Raw genomic sequence first — 23943 nt, forward strand, 5'->3', positions numbered from 1 at the left:
ATTGTTGAGAGTGCTACTATAAACACTGGGGTACAAGTGCCCCTATGCATCAGTACTCCTGTATCCCTTGGGTAAATTCCTAGCAGTGCTATTGCTGGGCCATAGGATAGATCTATTTTTAATTTTTTGAGGAACCTCCACACTGTTTTACAGAGTGGCTGCACTAATTTGCGTTCCCACCAACAGTGCAAGAGGGTTCCCATTTCTCCACATCCTCTCTAGCATCTATAGTCTCCTGATTTGTTTATTTTGGCCACTCTGACTGTCGTGAGGTGATATATCTGAGTGTGGTTTTGATTTGTATTTCCCTGATGAGGAGCGACATTGAGCATCTTTTCATGTGCCTTTTGGCCATCCGGATGTCTTCTTTAGAGAAGTGTCTATTCATGTTTTCTGCCCATTTCTTCACTGGGTTGTTTGTTTTTCGGGTGTGGAGTTTGGTGAGCTCTTTATAGATTTTGGATACTAGCCCTTTGTTCGATATGTCATTTGCAAATATCTTTTCCCATTCTGTTGGTTGCCTTTTAGTTGTGTTGGTTGTTTCCTTTGCTGTGCAGAAGCTTTTTATCTTCATAAGGTCCCAGTAGTTCATTTTTGCTTTTAATTCCCTTGCCTTTGGGGATGTGTTAAGTAAGAAATTGCTACAGCTGAGGTCAGAGAGGTTTTCTCCTGCTTTGTCCTCTACGGTTTTGATGGTTTCCTGTCTCACATTCAGGTCCTTTATCCATTTTGAATTTATTTTTGTGAATGGTGTGAGAAAGTGATCTAGTTTCAATCTTCTGCACGTTGCTGTCCAGTTCTCCCAGCACCATTTGTTAAAGAGACTGTCTTTTTTTCCATTGGATATTCTTTCCTGCTTTGTCAAAGATTAGTTGGCCATCCTTTTGTGGGTCTAGTTCAGGGGTTTCTATTCTATTCCATTGGTCTATGTGTCTGTGTTTGTGCCAATACCATGCTGTCTTGATGATTACAGCTTTGTAGCAGAGGCTAAAGTCTGGGATTGTGATGCCTCCTGCTTTGGTCTTCTTCAAAATTACTTTGGCTATTTGGGGCCTTTTGTGGTTCCATATGAATTTTAGGATTGCTTGTTCTAGTTTCGAGAAGAATGCTGGTGCAATTTTGATTGGGATTCGATTGAATGTGTAGATAGCTTTGGGCAGTACTGACATTTTGACAATATTTATTCTTCCAATCCATGAGCAGGGAATGTCTTTCCATTTCTTTAAATCTTCTTCAATTTCCTTCATAAGCTTTCTATAGTTTTCAGCATACAGATCTTTTACATCTTTGGTTAGGTTTATTCCTAGGTATTTTATGCTTCTTGGTGCAGTTGTGAATGGGATCAGTTTCTTTGTCTTTCTATTGCTTCATTATTAGTGTATAAGAGTACAACTGATTTCTGTACATTAATTTTGTATCCTGCAACTTTGCTAAATTCATGTATCAGTTTTAGCAGACTTTTGATGGAGTCTATCGGGTTTTGCATGTATAAGATCACGTCATCTGCAAAAAGTGAAAGCTTGACTTCATCTTTGCCAATTTTGATGCCTTTGATTTCCTTTTGTTGTCTGATTGCTAATGCTAGCACTTCCAACACTATGTTAAACAACAGTGGTGAGAGTGGACATCCCTGTCGTGTTCCTGATCTCAGGGGGAAAGCTCTCAGTTTTTCCCCATTGAGGATGATGTTAGCTGTGGGCTTTTGATAAATGGCTTTTATGATGTTTAAGTATGTTCCTTCTATCCTGACTTTCTCAAGGGTTTTTATTAAGAAAGTTGCTGAATTTTGTCAAGTGCCTTTTCTGCATCAATTGACAGGATCATATGGTTCTTATCTTTTCTTTTATTCATGTGATGTATCACGTTGATTGATTTGCGAATGTTGAACCAGCCCTGCATCCCAGGAATGAATCCCACTTGATCATGGTGAATAATTCTTTTTATATGCTGTTGAATTCGATTTGCTAGTATCTTATTGAGAATTTTTGCATCCATATTCATCAGGGATACTGGCCTGTAGTTCTCTTTTTTTGCTGGGTCTCTGTCTGGTTTAGGAATCAAAGTAACACTGGCTTCATAGAATGAGTCTGGAAGTTTTCCTTCCCTTTCTATTTTTTGGAATAGCTTGAGAAGGATAGGTATTATCTCTGCTTTAAACGTCTGGTAGAACTCCCCTGGGAAGCCATCTGGTCCTGGACTCTTGTTTGTTGGGAGAGTTTTGATATCTGATTCAATTTCTTCGCTGGTTATGGGTCTGTTCAAGTTTTCTATTTCCTCCTGTTTGAGTTTTGGAAGTGTGTGGGTATTTAGGAATTTGTCCATTTCTTCCAGGTTGTCCAGTTTGTTGGCATATAGTTTTTCATAGTATTCCCTGATAATTGTTTGTATCTCTGAGGGATTGGTTGTAATAATTCCATTTTCATTCATGATTTTATCCGTTTGGGTCATCTCCCTTTTCTTTTTGAGAAACCTGGCTAGAGGTTTATCAATTTTATTTTTTCAACAAACCAACTCTTGGTTTCGTTGGTCTGCTCTACAGTTTTTTTAGATTCTATATTGTTTATTTCTGCTCTGATCTTTATTATTTCTCTTCTTCTTCTGGGTTTAGGTTGTCTTTGCTGTTCTGCTTCTATTTCCTTTAGGTATGCTGTTAGATTTTGTATTTGGGATTTTTCTTGTTTGTTGAGATAGGCCTGGATTGCAATGTATTTTCCTCTCAGGACTGCCTTCTCTGCATCCCAAAGCCTTTGGATTGTTTTATTTTCATTTTCATTTGTTTCCATATATTTTTTAATTTCTTCTCTAATTGCCTGGTTGACCCACTCATTCTTTAGTAGGGTGTTCTTTAACCTCCATGCTTTTGGAGGTTTTCCAGACTTTTTCCTGTGGTTGATTTCAAGCTTCATAGCATTGTGGTCTGAAAGTATGCATGGTATGATCTCAATTCTTGTATACTTATGAAGGGCTGTTTTGTGACCCAGTATGCGATCTATCTTGGAGAAGGTTCCATGTGCACTCGAAAAGAAAGTATATTCTGTTGCTTTGGGATGCAGAGTTCTAAATATATCTGTCAAGTCCATCTAATCCAATGTATCATTCAGGGCCCTTGTTTCTTTACTGACCATGTGTCTAGATGATCTATCCATTTCTGTAAGTGGAGTGTTAAAGTCCCCTGCAGTTACCACATTCTTATCAATAAGGTTGCTTATGTTTGTGAGTAATTGTTTTATATATTTGGGGTCTCCCGTATTCGGTGCATAGACATTTATAATTGTTAGCTCTTCCTGATGGATAGACCCTGTAATTATTATATAATGCCCTTCTTCATCTCTTGTTACAACCTTTAATTTGAAGTCTAGTTTGTCTGATATAAGTATGGCTACTCCAGCTTTCTTTTGACTTCCAGTAGCATGATAAATAGTTCTCCATCCCCTCACTTTCAATCTGAAGGTGTCCTCAGGTCTAAAATGAGTCTCTTGTAATCAGCAAATAGATGGGTCTTGTTTTTTTATCCATTCTGATACCCTATGTCTTTGGGTTGGTGCATTTAGTCCATTTATGTTCAGTGTTATTATAGAAAGATACAGGTTTAGAGTTGTTGTGATGTCTGTAGGTTTTATGCTTGGAGCGATGTCTCTGGTACTTTATCTCACAGGATCCCCTTAGGATCTCTTGTAGGGCTGGTTTAGTGGTGACGAATTCCTTCAGTTTTTTTTGTTTGGGAAGACCTTTATCTCTCCTTCTATTCTAAATGACAGACTTGCTGGATAAAGGATTCTCGGCTGCATATTTTTTCTGTTCATCACATTGAAGATTTCCTGCCATTCCTTTTTGGCCTGCCAAGTTTCAGAAGAGAGATCGGTCACGAGTCTTATAGGTCTCCCTTTATATGTTAGAGCACGTTTATCCCTAGCTGCTTTCAGAATTTTCTCTTTATCCTTGTATTTTGCCAGTTTCACTATGATATGTTGTGCAGATCGATTCAAGTTACGTCTGAAGGGAGTTCTCTGTGCCTCTTGGATTTCAATGCCTTTTTCCTTCCCCAGATCAGGGAAGTTCTCAGCTATTATTTCTTCAAGTACACCTTCAGCACCTTTCCCTCTCTCTTCCTCCTCTGGAATACCAATTATGCATAGATTATTTCTCTTTAGTGCATCACTTAGTTCTCTAATAGTCGCCTCATACTCCTGGATTTTTTTATCTCTCTTTTTCTCAGCTTCCTCTTTTTCCATAACTTTATCTTCTAGTTCACCTATTCTCTTCTCTGCCTCTTCAGTCCAAGCCGTGGTTGTTTCCATTTTATTTTGCAGCTCGTTTATAGCATTTTTTTAGCTCCTCCTGACTGTTCCTTAGTCCCTTGATCTCTGTAGCAGTAGATTCTCTGCTGTCCTACTATACTGTTTTAAGCCCTGCGATTAATTTTATGACTATTATTCTAAATTCACTTTCTGTTATATTGTTCAAATCCTTTTTGATCAGTTCATTAGCTCTTGTTATTTCCTGGAGATTCTTTTGAGGGGAATTCTTACGTTTCATCATTTTTGATAGTCCCTGGAGTGGTGCAGAACTGCAGGGCACTTCCCCTGTGCTGTCTTGAATAACTCGCATTGGTGGGCGGGGCTGCAGTCAGACCTGATGTCTGCCCCCAGCCCACCGCTGGGGCCACAGTCAGACTGGTGTGTGCCTTCTCTTCCCCTCTCCTAGGGGCGGGATTCGCTGTGGGGTGGCATGGCCCGTCTGGGCTACTTGCACACTGCCAGGCTTGTGGTGCTGGGGATCTGGCATATTAGCTGGAGTGGATCGGCAAGATGCACAGGGGCGGGAGGGGTAGGCTCAACTCGCTTATGCTTCGGTGATCTGCTTCAGGAGGGGCCCTCTGGCACTGGAGGGAGTCAGACCCGCCACCGGAGGGATGGATCCGCAGAAGCACAGCGTTGGGTGTTTGCGCGGTGCAAGCAAGTTCCCTGGCAGGAACTGGTTCCCTTTGGGATTTTGGCTGGGGGATGGGCAAGGGAGATGGCGCTGGCAAGCGCCTTTGTTTCCCGCCAAGCTGAGCTCTGTCGTCCAGGGCTCAACAACTCTCCCTCCTGTTGTCCTCCAGCCTTCCCGCTCTCTAAGCAGAGCTATTAACTTATAACCTTCCAGATGTTAAGTCCCGCTTGCTGTCAGAACACACTCCGTCCGGCCCCTCCGCTTTTGCAAGCCAGACTCGGGGTCTCTGCTTGGCCAACGAGCTGCCCCTCCACCCTGGGCTCCCTCCCGCCCGCCAGTCCATGTTACGCGCACCGTCTCTCCGCCCTTCCTACCCTCTTCCGTGGGCCTCTCGTCTGCGCTTGCCTCCAGAGAATCCGTTCTGCTAGTCTTTTGGCGGTTTTCTGGGTTATTTAGGCAGGTGTAGGTGGAATCTAAGTGATCAGCAAGACGCGGTGAGCCCAGCATCCTTCTATGCTGCCATCTTCCCTCAATCTTCCACATTTTGTTTATCCACTTGCCCATTGATGGACATTTGGGTTGTTTCTACTCTTTGGCTGTTATGAATAATGCTTCTATACAAATATTTATGTACAAGTTTTTGTATGGATATATGTTTTCATTTCTCTTGAGTATATACCTAGGAGTAGAATTACTGGGTCATGTGATAACTTTATATTTAATCATTTAAGGAATTCTCAGACTATATGCCAAAGTTGCTGCATTACTTTACATTCCCACCAGCAGTGTATGAGGATTCCAGTTTCTCAACAACACTTCTTATTATCTCACTTTTTGATTATACCCATTCTAGTGGGTATAAACTGGTTTCTCATTTTGCTTTTGATTTGCATTTCCCTCTTGACTAAGGATGTTGAACATCTTTTTGTGTGGTCATTGACAAGTTGTACATCTTATTTGGAGAAATATTTATTCAGAACTTGGTGTGGTTTTTATTTGGGTTATTTCTCTTTTTATTGAGTTCTAAGATTTATTTATGTGTTTTAGGCACATTTTTTTCTATCAAAATTTTGACTTGCAAATATGTTCTCCCATTTTGTGGGTTGTCTTTTCACTTGATGATATCCCTTAAAGTGGAAAAGTTCTTAATTTTGATGAAGTCTATCTCTTTTGTCTTTTGTTGCTCACATTCTTGGTGGCATACCTAACCATCCTTTGCCAAATCCAAGGTCATGAAGATTTATCCTTACGTTTTCTTCTAAAGGTTTTGTAGTTTTAGTTTTACTTTTATGTCTTTGATCCATTTTGAGTTAATTTTTGTATATGGTGTGAGATAAGGGTCCAACTTCATTCTTTTCCATGTGACTCTACAGTTGTCCCACCACCATTTGTTAAAACGACTTCTTCTTTCTTCATTAAGTGGGCTTGGCACCCTTATCAAAAATCAGTTGACCATAGATGCCTGGATATTTTTCTGGGCTCTCAATTCTATTCCATTGATCTTTATGTCTCTCCCTGTGTCAGTGCCACACAGTGGTGATAACTATAGCTTTGTAATTAAGTTTTGAAATTGGGAAGTTTGAGTCCTCCAACTTTGTCTTTTCAGAATTGTGTTGGCTGTTTTAGTTCCATATGAATTTTGGAATCAGCTTGGCAATTTCTATAAAGAAATCAGCTAGGATTCTGGTATGGATTGTATTGAATCTGTGGTCATTTTGGGAACTATTGCTTTCTGTTTTTTTTAATTATTTTTTTTATTTATTTTTTATTTTTTAATCTACATCCAAGTTACTTAGCGTATAGTGCAACAACGACTTCAGAAGTAGATTCCTTAATGTCCCTCACCCATTTAGCCTATTCCCCCTCCCACAACCCCTCCAGTAACCCTCTGTTGTTCTCCATATTTAAGAATGTTTTATGTTTTGTTCCCCTCCCTGTTTTTATATTATTTTTGCTTCCCCTCCCTTATGTTCAGCTGTTTTGTATCTTAAAGTTCTCATATGAGTGAAGTCATATGATATTTGTCTTTCTCTGACTGACTAATTTCGCTTAGCATAATACTCTCTAGTTCCACTCACATAGTTGCAAATGGCAACATTTCATTCTTTTTGATTGCCGAGTAATACTCCTTTGTGTATATATATATATATATATATATATATATATATATATATATATATACACCATATCATCTTTATCCATTCATTCATTGATGGAACATTTGGTCTCTTTCCATACTTCGGCTATTGTTGATATTGCTGCTATAAACATTGGGGTGCATGTGCCCCTTCGAAACAGCACACCTGTATCCCTTGGATAAATACCTAGTAGTGCAATTGCTGGGTTGTAGGGTAGTTCTATTTTTAATTTTGTGAGGAACCTCCATACTGTTTTCCAGAGTGGCTGCATCAGTTTGCATTCCCACCAGCAGTGCAAAAGAGATCCTCTTTCTCTGCATCCTCACCAACACCTTTTGTTGCCTGAGTTGTTAATGTTAGCCATTCTGACAGGGGTGAGGTGGTGCCTCATTGTGGTTTTGATTTGTATTTCCCTGATAATGAGTGATGTTGAGCATTTTTTCATGTGTTGGTTGGCCATGTGGATGTCTTCTTTGGAGATGTGTCTATTCATGTCTTGCCCATTTCTCCACTTGGATTATTTGTTTTTTGGGGGGTGTTGAGTTTGAAAAGTTCTTTATAGATTTTGGATTCTAACCTTTATTGGATATGTCATTTGCAACTATCTTCTCCCATTCCATCAGTTGTCTTTTAGTTGTGCTAATTGTTTCCTTTGCTGTGCAGAAGATTTTTTTTGATGAGGTCCCAATATTTCATTTTTGCTTTTGTTTCCCTTGCCTCCGGAGACGTGTTGAGTAAGAAGTTGCTGTGGCCAAGGTCAAAGAGGTTTTTGCCTGCTTTCTCCTCGAGGATTTTGGTGGCTTCCTGTCTCACATTTAGGTCTTTCATCCATTTTGAGTTTATTTTTGTGTATGGTGTAAGAAGGTGGTCCAGGTTCATTCTTTTGCATGTCGCTCTCCAGTTTTCCCAGCACCACCTGCTGAAGAGACTGTCTTTATTCCATTGGATATTCTTTCCTGCTTTGTCAAAGATTAGTTGGCTATACGTTTGTGGGTCCATTTCTGGGTTCTCTATTCTGTTCCATTGATCTGAGTGTGTGTTCTTGTGCCAATACCATACTGTCTTGATGATTACAGCTTTATAATACAGCTTAAAGTCCACGATTGTGATACCTCCAGCTTTGGTTTTCTTTTCTAAGATTGCTTTGGCTATTTGGGGTCTTTTCTGGTTCCATACAAATTTTAGGATTATTTGTTCTAGCTCTGTGAAGAATGCTGGTATTATTTTGTTAGGGATTGCATTGAATATGTAGATTGCTTTCGGTAGTATTGACGTTTTAAAAATATTTGTTCTTCCTATCCAGGAGCATGGGATCATTTTCCGTTTTTTTGTGTCTTCTTCAATTTTTTTCATAAGCTTTCTATAGTTTTCAGTGTATAGATTTTTCACCTCTTTGGTTTGATTTATTCCTAGGTATTTTATGGTTTTGGGTGCAATGTAAATGGGATTCAATTCCTTGATTTCTCTTTCTGTTGCTTCATTGTTGGTGAATAGGAATGCAACTATTTCTGTGCATTGATTTTATATCCTGAAACTTTGCTGAATTCATGAATCAGTTCTAGCAGTTTTTTGATGGAATCTTTTGGGTTTTCCACCTAGAGTATCATGTCATCTGCTAAGAGTGAAAGTTTGACCTCCTCCTGGCTGATTTGGTTGCCTTTTATTTCTTTGTGTTGTCTGATTGCAGAGGCTAAGACTTCCAATACTATGTTGAATAACAGTGGCGAGAGTGGACATCCATGTCTAGTTCCTGACCTTAGGGGGAAAGCTCTCAGTTTTTCCCCATTGAGGATGATATTAGCGTTGGGTCGTTCATATCTGGCTTTTGTGATCTCGAGGTATGATCTTCCTATCCCTAATTTCTTGAGGGTTTTTATCAAGAAAGGATGCTGTATTTTGTCAGATGCTTTCTTTGTATCTATTGAGAGCATCATAAGGTTCTTATCCTTTCTTTTATTGATGTGATGAATCACCTTAATTGTTTTGCAGATATTGAGTCAGGCTTGCATCCCAGTATAAATCCCACTTGGTCGTGGTGAATGATTTTTTTAATGTAGTGTTGGAACCAGTTGGCTAATATCTTGTTGAGGATTTTTTGCATCCATGTTCATCAGGGAAATTGGTCTATAGTTCTCCTTTTTAGTGGGGTCTTTGTCTGGTTTTGGAATCAAGGTAATGCTGGCTTCATAGAGTTTGGAAGTGTTCCTTCGATTTCTGTTTTTTGGAACAGCTTCAAGAGAATAGGTGTTAACTCTTCTTTAAATGTTTGGTAGAATTCCCCTGGAAAGCCGTCTGGCCCTGGGCTCTTGTTTTTTGGGAGATTTTTGATTACTAATTTGATTTCTTTACTGATTATGGGTCTGTTCAAATTATCTGTTTCTTCCTGTTTCAGTTTTGGTAGTTTATATGCTTCTAGGAATTTGTCCATTTCTTCCAGATTGATTGCCCATTTTTTTTTTTTTTGCGTATAATTGCTCATAATGTTCTCTTATTATTGTTTTTATTTCTGCTGTGTTGGTTGTGATCTCTCCTCTTTCATTCTTGATTTTATTTATTTGGGTCCTTTCCTTTTTCGTTTTGATCAAACTGGCTAGTGGTTTATCAATTTTGTTAATTATTTCAAAGAACCAGCTTCTGGTTTCATTGATCTATTCTACCAGTTTTTTGGTTTCGATAGCATTAATTTCTGCTCTAATCCTTATTTTTTCCCGTTTTCTACTGGTTTTGGGTTTTATTTGCTGTTCTTTTTTCTAGCTCTTTAAGATGTAGGGTTAGGTTGTATATCTGAGACCTTTCTACCTTCCGTACGAAGGCCTGGATTGCTGGGAACAATTGCCTTTTAAACAATGTTAAGCCTTCCAATCCATAAAAATGGGATATTTCCCACTTATTTAGATTTTATTTAATTTCTGTCCACAATATTTTATAGTTTTAAGAATACGTGTTTGCTCTTTTTCATTAAGTTTATTCCTGAATATTTTAATTTTGTTTGATGCTATTGCAATAGAATTGTTTTCTTAATTTGTTTTTTGTTTATTAATTGTAAATGTGCAACAATAGAATCGATTTTTTATATTTACTTTTTATCCCACAGCCATGCTGAACTCATTTAGTAGTTCTAATATAAAACTTTTTTATTGCTTATTTATTTTTGAGAGAGAGATAGCATTCACTAGTGGGAGAGGAGCAGAGAGAGAACAGAAGATCCGAAGTAGGCTCTGCACTGACAACAGCAAGCCCAATGAGAAGCTCAGACTCATAAACCATGAGATCATGACCTGAGCTAAAGTCAGGTGCCCCTAGTAGTTCTAATGTAAAATTTTTTATGTATTCCGTAGGACTTTCTAGATGCAAGATCTTGTCATCTGCAAATGTAGTTTTACTACTTCCTTTGCAATCTGCATGTCCTCCCCACACCTCTCCTAATTACTCTGACTAGTACCTCCAGCACTATGTTAAATAGAAGTGGCATAGTAGACATCCTTATGTTCCTGTCTAGGGTGCCGTCATCCTGTCTTTAAATATTGAGTATGATTTTAGCTGTGCGTTTTCCATAGATGCTCTTTATCAGATTGAGGAAGTTCCCCTCTATTCCTAGTTTGTTGGGCATTTTTATCAAGAAAAGGGTTGGGTGTTGTCACATGCTTTTTCTGTGTCTTTTGTGATGAAGAAGTGAGTTTTGCTTTTTATTCTTTTGATTTTTGGATGTTGAACCAACCTTGTATTTGTGGAATAAATCTCACTTGGTGAAGGTGTATAATATTTTTTATATATTGCTAGATTTTAGTTTGCTGGTATTTTGTGGAGGCTTTTTGTGTCTATATTCATAAGAGATACTGATCTGTAGTTTTCTTGTGATGTCTTTGTTGGGTTTTATTATTACGGTGACACTAGCCTCATACAATGAATTGGCAAGTGTCCCCTTCTCTTTATTTTTTGGAAGAACTTGTGAAAAATTAGTGTTAAAACTTTAAATATTTGGTAGAATTCAAGGATGAAGCCGTCTGTGTCTGGACTTTACTTTGTAGGTAATTTTTTTATTATTATTAACTCAAACTCCTCACTTGCTTTTGGTCTGTTCAAATTGTCTATTACTTTTTGAGTCGTTTTTAGTGGTTTATGACTTTCTAGGAATTTGTCCATTTCATTTAAGTTATTTAATTTGTTGGTATACATAGTTCATAGTATTCCTTTATAATCCTTTTTATTTCTTCAAATAAAATAAATTTATTAGTAATAGATTGGTAGTAAAGTTTTTTTCTTTAATTTTTGATGTGAGTCTTCTCAGTTTTTTTCTTGCTTAAACTAGCTAAAGTTTATCTATTTTGTTGATATTTTTTGTTGCTACTGATCTTTTGTGAGAACCAACCTTTGGTTTCAATTATTTTTTCCTTTTTTATTTTCTTTTTGATTAGTTTCCACTCTGATCTTTATAATTTCCTCTTTCTGTTTGCGTTAGTTTTAATTTGCTCTTTTTCCAATGCTTATGGTGAAAGTTTAGGGTTTTTTACTTGAGATCTTTCTACTTTCTTTATACAGGTACTTATAAGTATAAATTTTCCTCTTAACATTTGGCTGTATACCATAAGTTTTTGTCACTTATAAAAATATTTTCCTTTTTTTGGATCCCATTTTATTTTTTGTATGTGTGTATGTATGTATGTTTGTATTTTTAAATATCAGTTAACATACAGTGTAGTATTGGTTTCACAAGTAGAACCCAGTGATTCTTCGCTTCCATATAACACCCAGTGCTTATCCCATCATGCGCCCTCCTTAACGCCTATCACCCGTTTAGCTCATCCCCCCATGAACCTCCCCTCCAGCAACGTTCAGTTCTCTGTATTTAGGGGTCTCTTATGGTTGGCTCCCTGTTTTTATCTTATCTTTCCTTCCCTTCCCCTCTGTTCATCTGTTGAGTTTCTCAAATTTCACGTATGAATGAAATCATATGATGTTTTTCTCTGACTTATTTTTCTTAGCGTGATACATTATAGTTCCATCCACATTGTTGTAAATGGCAAGATTTCAGTCTTTTTGATCACCAAGTAATGTTCCATTGTATAATATGTCATATCTTCTTTATCCATTCATCAGCTGATGGACATTGAGCTCTTTCCATAATTTGGCTATTGTTGATAGCACTGCTGTAAACATTGGAGTGCATGTGCCCCTTTGAATCAGCATTTTTGTATCCTTTGGATAAATACCTAATAGTGCAATTGCTGGGTCATAGGGTAGCTCTATTTTTAATTTGGTAGGAACCTTTCTACTGTTATTCAGAATGGCTGCACCAGTTTGCGTTCCCACCAACAGTGCAAAAATGTCCCCCTTCCTCCACATCCTGGCCAACATTTATTGTTTCCTGAGTTGTTTGTTTTAGCCATTCTGACAGGTGTGAGGTAGTTTCTCAGTGTGATTGAAGCTTCTGCACAGTGAAGGAAACAATCAACAAAACTAAAAGGCAACCACTGGAATGGGAGAAGATAGTTGCAAATGACATATCGTATAAGGGATTATTATCCAGAATCTATAAAGAACTTACCAAACTCAATACCCAAAAAAAACAAATAATCCAGTGAAGAAGTAGGCAGAAGACATGAATAGACACTTTTCCAAAGAAGACATCCAGATGACTAACAGACACATGAAAAGATACTCATACTCATCATCAGAGAAATATTAAAAGTATTTTCTGATTTCTCGGGTTTTTTTCCGCATAGGTTATTTAGGAATGTTTTGTTTAATTTCAGCATATTTGAGCTTCCCAAGTCTCATTCTCCTGTTGATTTCAGATTTCATTCTACTGTGGTTGGAGAACGTACTTTGTATTATTTCTATCCTTTTAAGTTTACTGAGGTTTGTTATGTGGCCTAGCATGTGGTCTGTCCTGGCGAACATTCCATATGCACTTTAGAGGAATGTACATTTTGCTCTTGTTAGGTAGAATGTTCTATAGATAAGTATTAGGTCTAGTTGGTTTATAGTGTTGTTCAAGTCTTCTGTTTCCTTGTTACTTTTCTGTCTAGTTGTTTTATCCATTTTTTAAAATGCCATATTGAGGTCTCCAACTTTTTTTCTTTCATTGTCTCTTCCTCCTTTTTGTTAGTTTTTGCTTCCTGTATTTTACTGCTCTCTAATCATAGTAGATACGTGTTTATAATTCTTTTTTTTTTTTGATACGTGTTTATAATTCTTACATTTTCCTCACACATGACCTTATTTCATTATGAAATATCCCTCTTTATCTGTAGGAACATTTTTTATTTTAGAATCTGTTTTTTATGATATTAATATAGCCACTTCAGCTTTCTCATCATTGCTGTTTACATGATACATGTTTTTCCATCCTTATGTTTTCAATCTATTTGTATCTTTATATGTAAAATATGTGTCTTGGGGTGCCTTGGTTGCTCAGTCAGTTAAGCGTCCGACTTCAGCTTAGGTCATGATCTCTTGGTTTGTGGGTTCAAGCCCCGTGTCAGGCTCTGTGCTAACAGTTGGGAGCCTGGAGCCTGCTTCGGGTTCTGTGTCTCCCTCTCTCTGCCTCTCCCCCACTCACACTGTGTCTCTCAAAACTGAATAAACATTTAAAAAAAAATTTTTTTAATAAAATATGTGTCTTGTAGACAGCTTATAATTGGATCATGTTTAAAAAAATAACAGTCTCTACCTTTTTATTGAATTGCTTAATCCATATTTGTTATTGATATAGTTGATTTATATCTTCCATTTTGCTTTTTGTTTTCTATATATCTATACCTGGAAAGGTGGTGGATTAGCTATCCTGAAAAACTCCCTTGAAGAAAATAACTAAAATGCTAGATAAAAATATCAAAACTATCTTCTGAAACTTAAGAGTTGACATAACATTTAAGTATCTTCAGGTCCCAAAAAATAAAGTGAAGGCAGGAACCCACCCTAGGCATAATTAAACACTAACACAGATTGTCACCCTAAGGGTTTCACTGAAGTCTATAGATCTGAGATTTATTTTTAAGGTCTACGTGAAGTTGTGACCAAAATATAGAACTTAGGGCACACCCATAGTGAAAAAGTCCTGCTTAAAGCTGGGTTTCCAGTAGGCTGCAATCTAGTAAAAGAATAATAAGAAATAAACACATCCATCCAGAAGAGTAAAGCAAGGAAACTTGCCTGTCTTAACCTCAGTAGCAGGTCTGGGGAAAGAAGGCAGTAACAAATTCATCCTCAGAATTTGTAACTACAGAGCAGCTCTCACATAGGTTTATAGTTGTGAAGTTTGCACTGGTACAGTTTATCAGTGCAGTAAACTACATGTGTATCTGAAAATTCTGCAACCCAGAATTTTATTTAAAATGGCCCTAGTAAAAGGGGCACCTGGGTGGCTCAGTTGGTTAAGTGTCTGACTTCAGCTCAGGTCATGATCCACAGTTCATGGGTTTGAGCCCCGTGTTGGGCTCTGTGCTAACAGCTCAGAGCCTAGAGCCTGTTTCAGATTCTGTGTCTCCCTCTCTTTCTGCCCCTCCCCAGCTCACACTCTGTCTCTTTCTCTCAAAAATAAACACTTAAAAAAATTTTTTTTAATGGCCCAAGTAGTGCCAACTCATGCCAGCTCATGCCAGGCTGACGCAAATGCACATCTCTTTAAAGGAATTTCAACCCAGACCTCAGAATATGCCCCCAAATGCCAAACTCATAGACACCATGAGTGAAAAAGTATAAAAAATAGAAGTAACAAGCAAAAATGAGACCCACAAAGACAATTTTTCAGGGCTTTTTGGAAAAATGGCTGATTCTACGATTGGAACAGGAAATACAGAAGATGAGCCTGGAGCATCTTATAGTGCTAGAAAGTAAGGAGAAAACCTTAAAGTGATGGAGAGTATGTCAAAGGGACACAAGAACTAAGTAAAAGAGCTCCTAGTGACCAAAGTTCCAGCAATTTGAGTAATATAGTAGTATTGAATTATAACCAAAGAATAAACATTCATGGATCCATAATGATATAAATAAATGACTGAATAAATAAATGGGAGCAAATAGACAGTTCTGTGCAGAATCCCAAATGTCTGAGTATGTATGGAGTATGTAGACACTTTACCCTTAAGGAGGTAGAACATAATTCCCTAGTCTTTAAGAATGGATTGCACATAATAACTTCCTTCCAAAGAGTTTAATATGGGAAGAAAAAAGAGAGTAAGTTTACAGTGAAGAACCCTGACGAAAACACTACCTCAACCAGGTGGTCAAAGTCCACACCAACAGTGATAAGTCATGCTGACGGTATGTACCCTTAATATGTAATGAGAATGGCACTTTAAAGTCTTCCTCCCCCAAACCTGTAACACAGTCTATTCATGAGAAAAACAAATGAACAACATTCTGCAAAATATTTGATTGGTACTTCTCGAAACTGTCAAGGCCAGGGGTCCTGGGTGGCTCGGTCGGTTAAGTGTCTGACTTTGGCTCAGGTCATGATCTTGCAGTTCGTGAGTTCAAGCCCCACGTCGGGCTCTGTGCTGACAACTGGGAGCCTGGGGCCTGCTTCAGATTCTGTGTCTCCCTCTCTCTCTGCGCCTCCCCTACTTGCACTCACTCTCCCTCTCTCTCTCAGAAATAAACATTAATTTTTTTTTTTTAACGTAGGTGTCATAAAAGACAAAAGCTGAGGAACTATTCTAGATCAAAGGAGACTAATGAGGCATGGCAGCTAAATGCAGTCATGATTCTAGATTGGACTGTAACCCCGGGGGAAAAATTACTATAAAGGACAATTTTGGGAAAGTTGCTGAAATTTGAACATAATCTTCACATTAGTATCATATCAATGTTAAATTAAATGTATTTGATAATTATACCATGGTACGTAAGAGAATGCCTTTCCTTTTAGGGTATATACACTATAGTATCCCAGGATGAAAGGACATGATATTTATAACTTATTCTCTGATGGTTCAGATAAAATGTAAGTAATATGCATATGCTTGCAGGTTGTGATAGAGAGATAAGCCAGTGTAGCAAAATGTTAACAATTGGTGAACCTACCAGAAATGTATGGAAGTTTATTCTATTTTGCTGCCTTTTGGTAGGATTGGAATTTTCTTTTCTACAAAATAATATAAATAATAATATATTATTTATAATATTAATAATATATAAATATTATGATATAAATACATTACAAAATATATTTGTAAATATAAATTTTACAAAATAATAATAAAATTTTCTCTTTACCAGAAAGGGTCTGAAAAAGATGATGGAGATGGTGTAGGATTTAGCTATACAAGGTATTAAAATAAACTATATAGCAGTAACCATTAAAAGGATGCTATTGTGGGGGGCGCGTGGGGGGCTAAGTCAGTTAAGCATCTGACTTCTGCTCAGGTCATGATCTTGCAGCTCGTGAGTTCAAGCCCCACGTTGGGCTCTGTGCTGACAGCTCAGAGCCTGGATCCTGCTTCAGATTCTGTGTCCCCCTCTCTCTCTGCCCCACCCCTGCTTGTGCTCTCTCTGTCCTTCAGAAATGAATAAACATTAAAAAAAAAATTTAAAAAAAAAGGATGCTATTGGGTCAAGAGACTGAGAGTGGGTACCTCAATGGAAATAAATACAGTGAGAATCTACTGTTTTAAAAGTGCCATTTCACATCAGTTTGGAATAGATGGATTATTCAACACATTATACCAAGATGCTTAGCTAGCGTTTGGGGACGTGTGGGGGAAGATTTCTCCTTACCCCTGTTACCGAGACTCGTATATTTCAGAGATGTAAGTAATAAAAGAGAGCATGAGATCATAAAAGTTCTGGATGAAGGTGTGGATTATTATTTCTTATAAAGTAAGGTGACAAAATCTAAAAGTCCTAAAAGCAAATATTTGATAAATTTGTCTACATATTTTAAATTTCTGCATGGTAGAAAAATACTATATGCAAAGTCAATTTATAAATGCAAAGTAGGAAAACAATTTTAAACAGATAAACTTGAGAAAAGGGGGCTAATTTTCTTAATATGCAAAGAGCTTTTTTATAAATCAGACAGTCTAATAGAAAAACAAAGAACATGAGCAGGAATTTTATGGTAAAAGAAATACACATGGCCATGAAAGATATGAAACAATACTTAGCCTTTTTCATAATTAAAGAAATATAGTAAACCACAGATTTTTTTTTAATATTCATTTTGAGAGAGAGAAATTGGGGGGGAGGGGCAGAGAGAGAGGAAGAGACAGAATCCCTAGTAGGCTCCACCCTGTCAGCGCAGAGCCCTATGTGGGGCTCAATCCCACTAAACATGAGATCATGACCTGAACCGAAATCAAGAGTCAGACTCTTAGCCAATTGAGCCACCCAGGCACCCCTAAAACACAAATTTTTTAAGCCCTTTAGAATAGCACAGATGAAAAGATTTGATGCTGATTATAAAAATATTGTTGGAACTTAGGATCCCAAGCCTGCTTGGGATTCTCTCTCCCTCTCTCTGCCCCTCCCCTACTTACATGCGCTCTCTCTGTCTCTCAAAATAAATAAATAAACTTAAAAAAAAAAAGTATTGTTGAGATATGGGGAAATGTACATACATCTTCATAATACTATTGTTAGAAGTGCAAATTTATTGCAACATTTTTAAAGAATAGAGCAATTTGACAATGTCTAACCGTTGTGACTTTATTAACATTTGTTAAGTAGAGCTCTGGGATGTCCAATGGCTCAACAAAAGAGTACAAGGGAAATTGATATAGAGAACTGTATTACTCACAGGTCCTGGAGGAGGTACACAGCATGCTTTGAGGGGACACACGGGGCAAGAGAATGGCAAAACCTGGGGTACATGCCTTTATTAGGGTCTATAGGTGGATTGGTTCCCAAGATAAGGGTGAACTGGTGAATTCAAAACCAGAAAGGGCAGTATTTTGGTAAGCTTGGCGAGGGTCTTGTGTAAGCGGTGCACAAAGGGTAAGGCCCTAAGAGGTGGGGAGACTGTGTATCACAAGGACTTTTGGGGAGGTCATATAAGGAACTTAAATACTTAAGATTCTGCGTGCTGTTCTCTAGGGCATGCATTCGAAGGAGGGGCTAGTGTTAGTTCAAGGCCCCTGCAATCCGCTTGCCTACACAAAATGGATGCTGAAGCAGCAATATTTTGGACCCCTTTATCTAAACTCTCAACATGGACTAAAATTGAAATAAATGTTTCTTTCATCCAGCATTTCCACTTGCAGGAGTTATACACATAAAGTTGTATCAGACATAAAATCTCACATGCACACACACACACACACACACACGCGCGCACAGATATCCACTGCAGCATTCGTCAGGAGAGTAAACATTTGGAAACAACCTAAACATGTAGTTAAATTATATATCAAATCAGTAAATATAAAACGTTTACATATGCATAAAATATTTTTTTCATTGAACAAATATTTTTGCAGCACTTGGCAGCATTTTATCTAAATGGGTATATAAAACCTGGTTAATAGTTGTTATTATTAGAAAGTGGTTTAGGGGTTGAGGGATGGCAGGGAGACTTTTTCGCCTTAAATTCTCTACATTATTTGAATATTTTACAATGAGCATATTTAACTTTAATTTTTAAAAGTAGTAAATCATAGTTTAATATACTTTGATATATTTGGGGAGAATTTTACAAATGCTGTGTGTAAAACTAATGTATTAGAATAGACATCCATCTCAACTGATTTGACATTTACTCAATGAAGTACCATGAGATAGGGTTGTGTAGTCTCATTGCTCATAGAGCTCTTTATACTCAACGGATTCAGCTTGCTCATTTTCTACTCTTTACCATGTATTTTACTTCAGCCCCAAGTCAGTGGGACTGCGTTGTTTGAAAATACTGATATTGGAAAACAAATACATTTTCCAGTAATGTTATCTATTTCCTCATTCTTTTGCTTTTGCTTTATTTTTTAATGTACTCTCATTAGCCCTTTGACATTTTGCTGCTTTTATCCTGTTGCTATGGTATCCTTCCTGAAGTATAGCCATAATCTTGTTTTTCCTCTGCTCAAATGGTATACTGGTGCTTAATTTCCATTAAGAATAAATTTTAAAGTCCTTAGCCTAGTGTTCTAGCCTTCACATAATTTGTCCTCAAATTCCTACCTCCTCTCCTTTCCTTTCCTTTCCTTTCCTTTCCTTTCCTTTCCTTTCCTTTCCCTTTCCTTCCTTCTCTTTCCTTCCCCTTCCTTCCTTCCTTCCTTCCTTCCTTCCTTCCTTCCTTCCTTCCTTCCTTCTTTCCCATAATTTTATCATGGAAAGAACACTGAACATGAGATCTACCCTCTTAACAAAATTTTAACTGTACAGTATATTGTTGACTATAGGTGCAATGTTACACAGCAGGTCTCTAGAACTTACTCATCTTGCTTTGACTGAAACTCTATGCCCATTGATTAGTAACTCCCCATTTCCTACCCTTCCCCCCAATCCCCTGGCAGCCACTATTCCATTCTTTGATTCTGTGAATTTGACTATTTTATATCTCTCATAAAAGTGAAATCCATGTTATTTCACTTAACATAATGTCCTCAAGGTTCATCCATTATGTCACATATAGCAGAATTTCCTTCTTTTTATGGATATACCGTATTTTCTTTATTCTTCGATATGTTGGTGGATATTTAGTTTGCTTCTACATTTTGATTGTTGTGAATAGTGCTGCAGTGAACTTAGGAGTGCTAATATTCCTTTGAGATCTTCATTTCAATTCTTTTGGATAAATACCCATAACTGGGATTGCTGAACCGTATGGTAGTTCTAATTTGAATTTTTTTAGGAACCTTCGTACTGTTTTCCACAGCAGCTACAACATTTTGCATTCTCACCAACATTTGTTTTTTGGGTTTTTTTGATAATAGCCATCTTGACAGATGTAGATGATAATTCATTGTGGTTTTAATTTGCATTTCCTTGATAAGATTAGTGAGTGATGTTGAGCCTTTTTTCATCTACCTCTTGTCCATTTATATATCTTGAGGAAATGGCTGTTCAAGTTATTTGCCTAGGTTTTCAATTGGGTTATTATTTTACTATTGAGTTGTATGAATTCTTTATATATTTTGGAGATTAGCCTCTTATCAGACATATAGTATACACTTCTTTTCTCTTATTTCATACATTGCCCTTTCTCTTTGTCAGTTGTTTCCTTTGCTGTGTAAAAACTTTAAAAAAAAAGTTTTTTTAATGATGGGTATTTTTCTTTTTTTCTTTTTTTAAGTTTATTTATTTTGAGAAAGATAGAGAGTAGGGGAGGGGCAAAGAGAGGGTGAGAGAGAGAATCCCAAGCAGACTCCACACTGTCAGCACCATAGCCCGATGCGGGGCTCAAACTCATGAACCGCGAGATCATGACCTGAGTCAAAATTGGACGCTTAACCAGCTGAGCCACCCAGGCGTCCCTAAGTGTGAATACTATTTCTAAAGGGAATACAAATATTTTGAAAATCCTTCAAAATCTTTTTCTTTCTCCTTTTCAGAGTCCAGATGTCATTCAGAATTTGAAAATACTACCCATTCTGTCTTCAGGTCAGCCAAGTTTTACTTTCATCATCCAGTCCACCTACCAACTGATCAAGATGTTTGCCATGAATCCTTGGGGAGGAGTGTTTTCATGAGGCATTCTTGGAAAGATTTCTTTCAGCGTCATCCAGACAAACAAAAAGAACATACTTGTCTTCCTTCCCCTGATGAAAATGTGGAAAAGACCAAGGCAGATTATACCAGAATAGAGAGCCTCAGTATCAATGTAAACTTGGAAAACAAAGAAGTGATGCATTCCACTAAAAGTCAGGCTAGAGATTATCCAAAAAGTGACAAACAAATTAGTGATCCAAAAAGGGATCGTAAGGTCACCCCAGAGCTAACAACTCAGCACACTGTGAGTTTGAATGAACTCTGGAACAAGTATCAGGAGCGACAGAAACAAAAGAAACCTCCCGAGTTTAGTGACAGAAAAGAACTATCCTTGGTGGAGCGACTTGATCGTTTGGCTAAACTTCTTCAGAATCCCATCACATATTCTATCTGGGCCTCTGAAAGCACACAGGATGATAGCAGAGGGGAACGGGATATTAAGCAACAGCAGAAAATCAAATTTCAGAAAAAGAAGCGGTATAAGAGCCTGGAGAAATGCCATAAAAACACAGGAGAGCTTAAAAAAAGCAAGGCGCTTTCTACTCATCAAGCTGGGAAGTCCAACCAGATTAAAATTGAACAGATTAAATTTGATAAGTATATCCTGAGAAAACAGCCAGGTTTTCATTATATAAACAACACTTCCTCAGATTCTAGACCATCTGACGAAAGTGAGCTGCTCACAGACACTGCCACCAACGTCCTTTCCACAACCAATTCTCCTGTGGAATCTGATATCTTGACCCAAACAGATAAAGAGGTGACTTTGCAGGAGAGAAGCAGCTCTATTTCCACCATTGACACTGCCCGACTGATCCAAGCTTTTGGCCATGAAAGAGTTTGTCTGTCACCCAGGCGAATTAAATTATACAGCAGCATTACCGACCACCAGAGGAGATACCTTGAGAGGCGGAGCAAGAAGAATAAGAAAGCTTTGAATACAGGTCATCCCCAAATGACTTCTGAGCACACCAGAAGGAAACACATCCAGGTACATGGCTACAAATTCCATCTGGCAATGTGACTGCCCTTTTCATGGACTTTTTAGTTAAGCTTTGCACACAGGTGAAAAAAAGCCAATTGCCCTTTCCTCACTATAACATTTCTTACCAACTTTCGGAAAAGAGTGAGAAAGTGTAGTACAGTGCTATTGTGAGTTGTCATTCTTTTCTTCAACACTCAGTTACGACGAAGGGCTTTGCTGCTAAATGCTTCAGAATCTGCAAAGTGTACCCCTGGCACGGGGGAGCTTCCAGTTTAGGATGACCTCCATTCTGAACATTAGTGCCTGGCCGTTTGTTTGTTTGGGGTTTTTTTGCTTATTCATTCCTCCCTGTCTTTCAAGAAGTTTTGAGATGTTCTTAAACACATACACAGATATACACAGACACAAATATCCAGACACGTACTTATGTAAGTAATACAATAATGATTTTCTGGAGTAAATGAAGAATTAGAATGATAGAAAATTAAATTAAAGCCAGGAAGGGATGAGCTACAACATGATTTTTAAGGATAAATAAATGAAGAATTGTGAGTGTTGGGAAGACAAGTTGAAGCCAGAGGGGAGATAAATAAATACACCTTGTGGATATGGTTGCTAGAAGTGAGCCACAAATTTTGCTCTATGTTTTCTAGCACGTGGTGTTGCTACAACTTTGTGATCAATTACATAAGTCTATAATATAAAAACTAGGTTTTCAAAAGCATTATAAATATTTCTGATACTGAGACCTAAGAGAAATTTCTCTCGTCTATTCTCATAAAGAAGGCACCACAGTGTATGTAAGAGTCCTCAACAGCATCCTTACAAGGAATTCAGTAACAACACCCATAAGATTAATATGACCTTATGTTAGGAAGTTTCAGTAAAGGCAGACTTCAAGGGGGCAGCAAATGCAGACTAATACTTTAACCCAAGAATAAAATTTAGGGTATCTAGAGGAATGTTCTCCAAAGAGGGATGCTTACAGAATGGGGCACTGGAGTACAGACAAAAAAAAAAAAAGATAGATATTTATTTTTCTCAGCCTTTTAAAATTTACATTTCTGTATATGTTTTATAATATATGAATAGAGCCATAATTTATAACATAAATAAATATCTACTTTGGTAATTTGTGCTCAAAAATATTTTATCAGTAGGACTGCATGATCAAAAAAACTTAAGAGACCACTAGTCTAGAGGCAAGGAGACACAAGACATTGAGACAATTCATAAATATTATTTCTCATAATTGAGTTTTTGGTAGGTATTAAATGATAGTGATTACATGTATAAATAGAACAATATGACTTTTTAAAGTAGGAGAAGAATTGGGAATGATAACAGATTAAGGCTTTTTGTTCCATGGAGGAGATAGGGAAAAAAGATCTCAGTAGAGGGTGTGTGTGTGTGCGTGTGTGTGTGTGTGTGGCAAAATCCATACACTTTACACGCATAAAGTTTATAGTTTTAACCATCTTAAAGTGTACAGTCTAATGGCACTGAGTATATTCACAGTGTTTTACGTATCACCACTATCCAGTTTGTGTACTTTTTCATCACTCCAGTAGAAACTTCCTAACCATTAAGCAGTCGCTCTCTATTCCCCCTCCCACCAGCCCCTGACAACCATGAAGCTACTTTCTGCCTCTGTTGCCTGTTCTGTGTATTTCATATAAATGGAATCATACGGATGTGACCAAGTCAGACATCTGTCACTTTAACATATTTCTGAGGTTCATCCATGCCCTAGCATGTATCAGTACTTTATTGCTTTCTATGGGTCAATAATATTCCATTGCATGTATATACTATATTTTATTTATTCATCTGTTTGCGGACATTTAGGTTGTTTCCATCTTTTGGCTACTGTAAAAGGAGCAGATATGAACATCTGTACACAAGTGTTCAAATAAACACTTGGTTATATACTTAGGAGTGGAAGTTCTAGGTCATATGATAATTCTGTGTTTAGCTTATTGAGTAACCACCAAACTGTTTTCCACAATGGATATACCATTTATATTCCCACCAGCAATGTCTGAGCGCCCCATTCTCTCCACATTGACCAGCACTTTTTATTTACCTTGTTTTATGGTTTGTTTGTCTGTTTGGGTTTTTCTTGCCATGCTAGTAGGTGTGAAGGGTATCTCATACTCATTGTCATTTTGATTGTGGTTTTGATTTGCTTTCCCCTTTCCTAATGACAGTAAGCATCTTTTCCTGTGCTTGTTGGCCATGTGT

General features: G+C 37.5%; 1 protein-coding gene across 1 annotated transcript in view; it reads left to right on the forward strand.

Moving 5' to 3' along the window:
- Positions 1–23943, forward strand: part of ALMS1 (ALMS1 centrosome and basal body associated protein) — a 224317-nt gene that overhangs the window by 158161 nt on the left and 42213 nt on the right. The window contains exon 16 of the mRNA XM_047067804.1: positions 20558–21705. Within this exon, the coding sequence (XP_046923760.1) occupies positions 20558–21705 (1148 nt within the window). The remainder of the gene's footprint in view (positions 1–20557; positions 21706–23943) is intronic.

Source organism: Lynx rufus, unplaced genomic scaffold, assembly GCF_022079265.1.
Source record: "Lynx rufus isolate CCGP_SWC_20201006 ecotype Redwood Valley unplaced genomic scaffold, mLynRuf1.p SCAF_8, whole genome shotgun sequence".
Taxonomy (NCBI): Eukaryota; Metazoa; Chordata; class Mammalia; order Carnivora; family Felidae; genus Lynx; species Lynx rufus.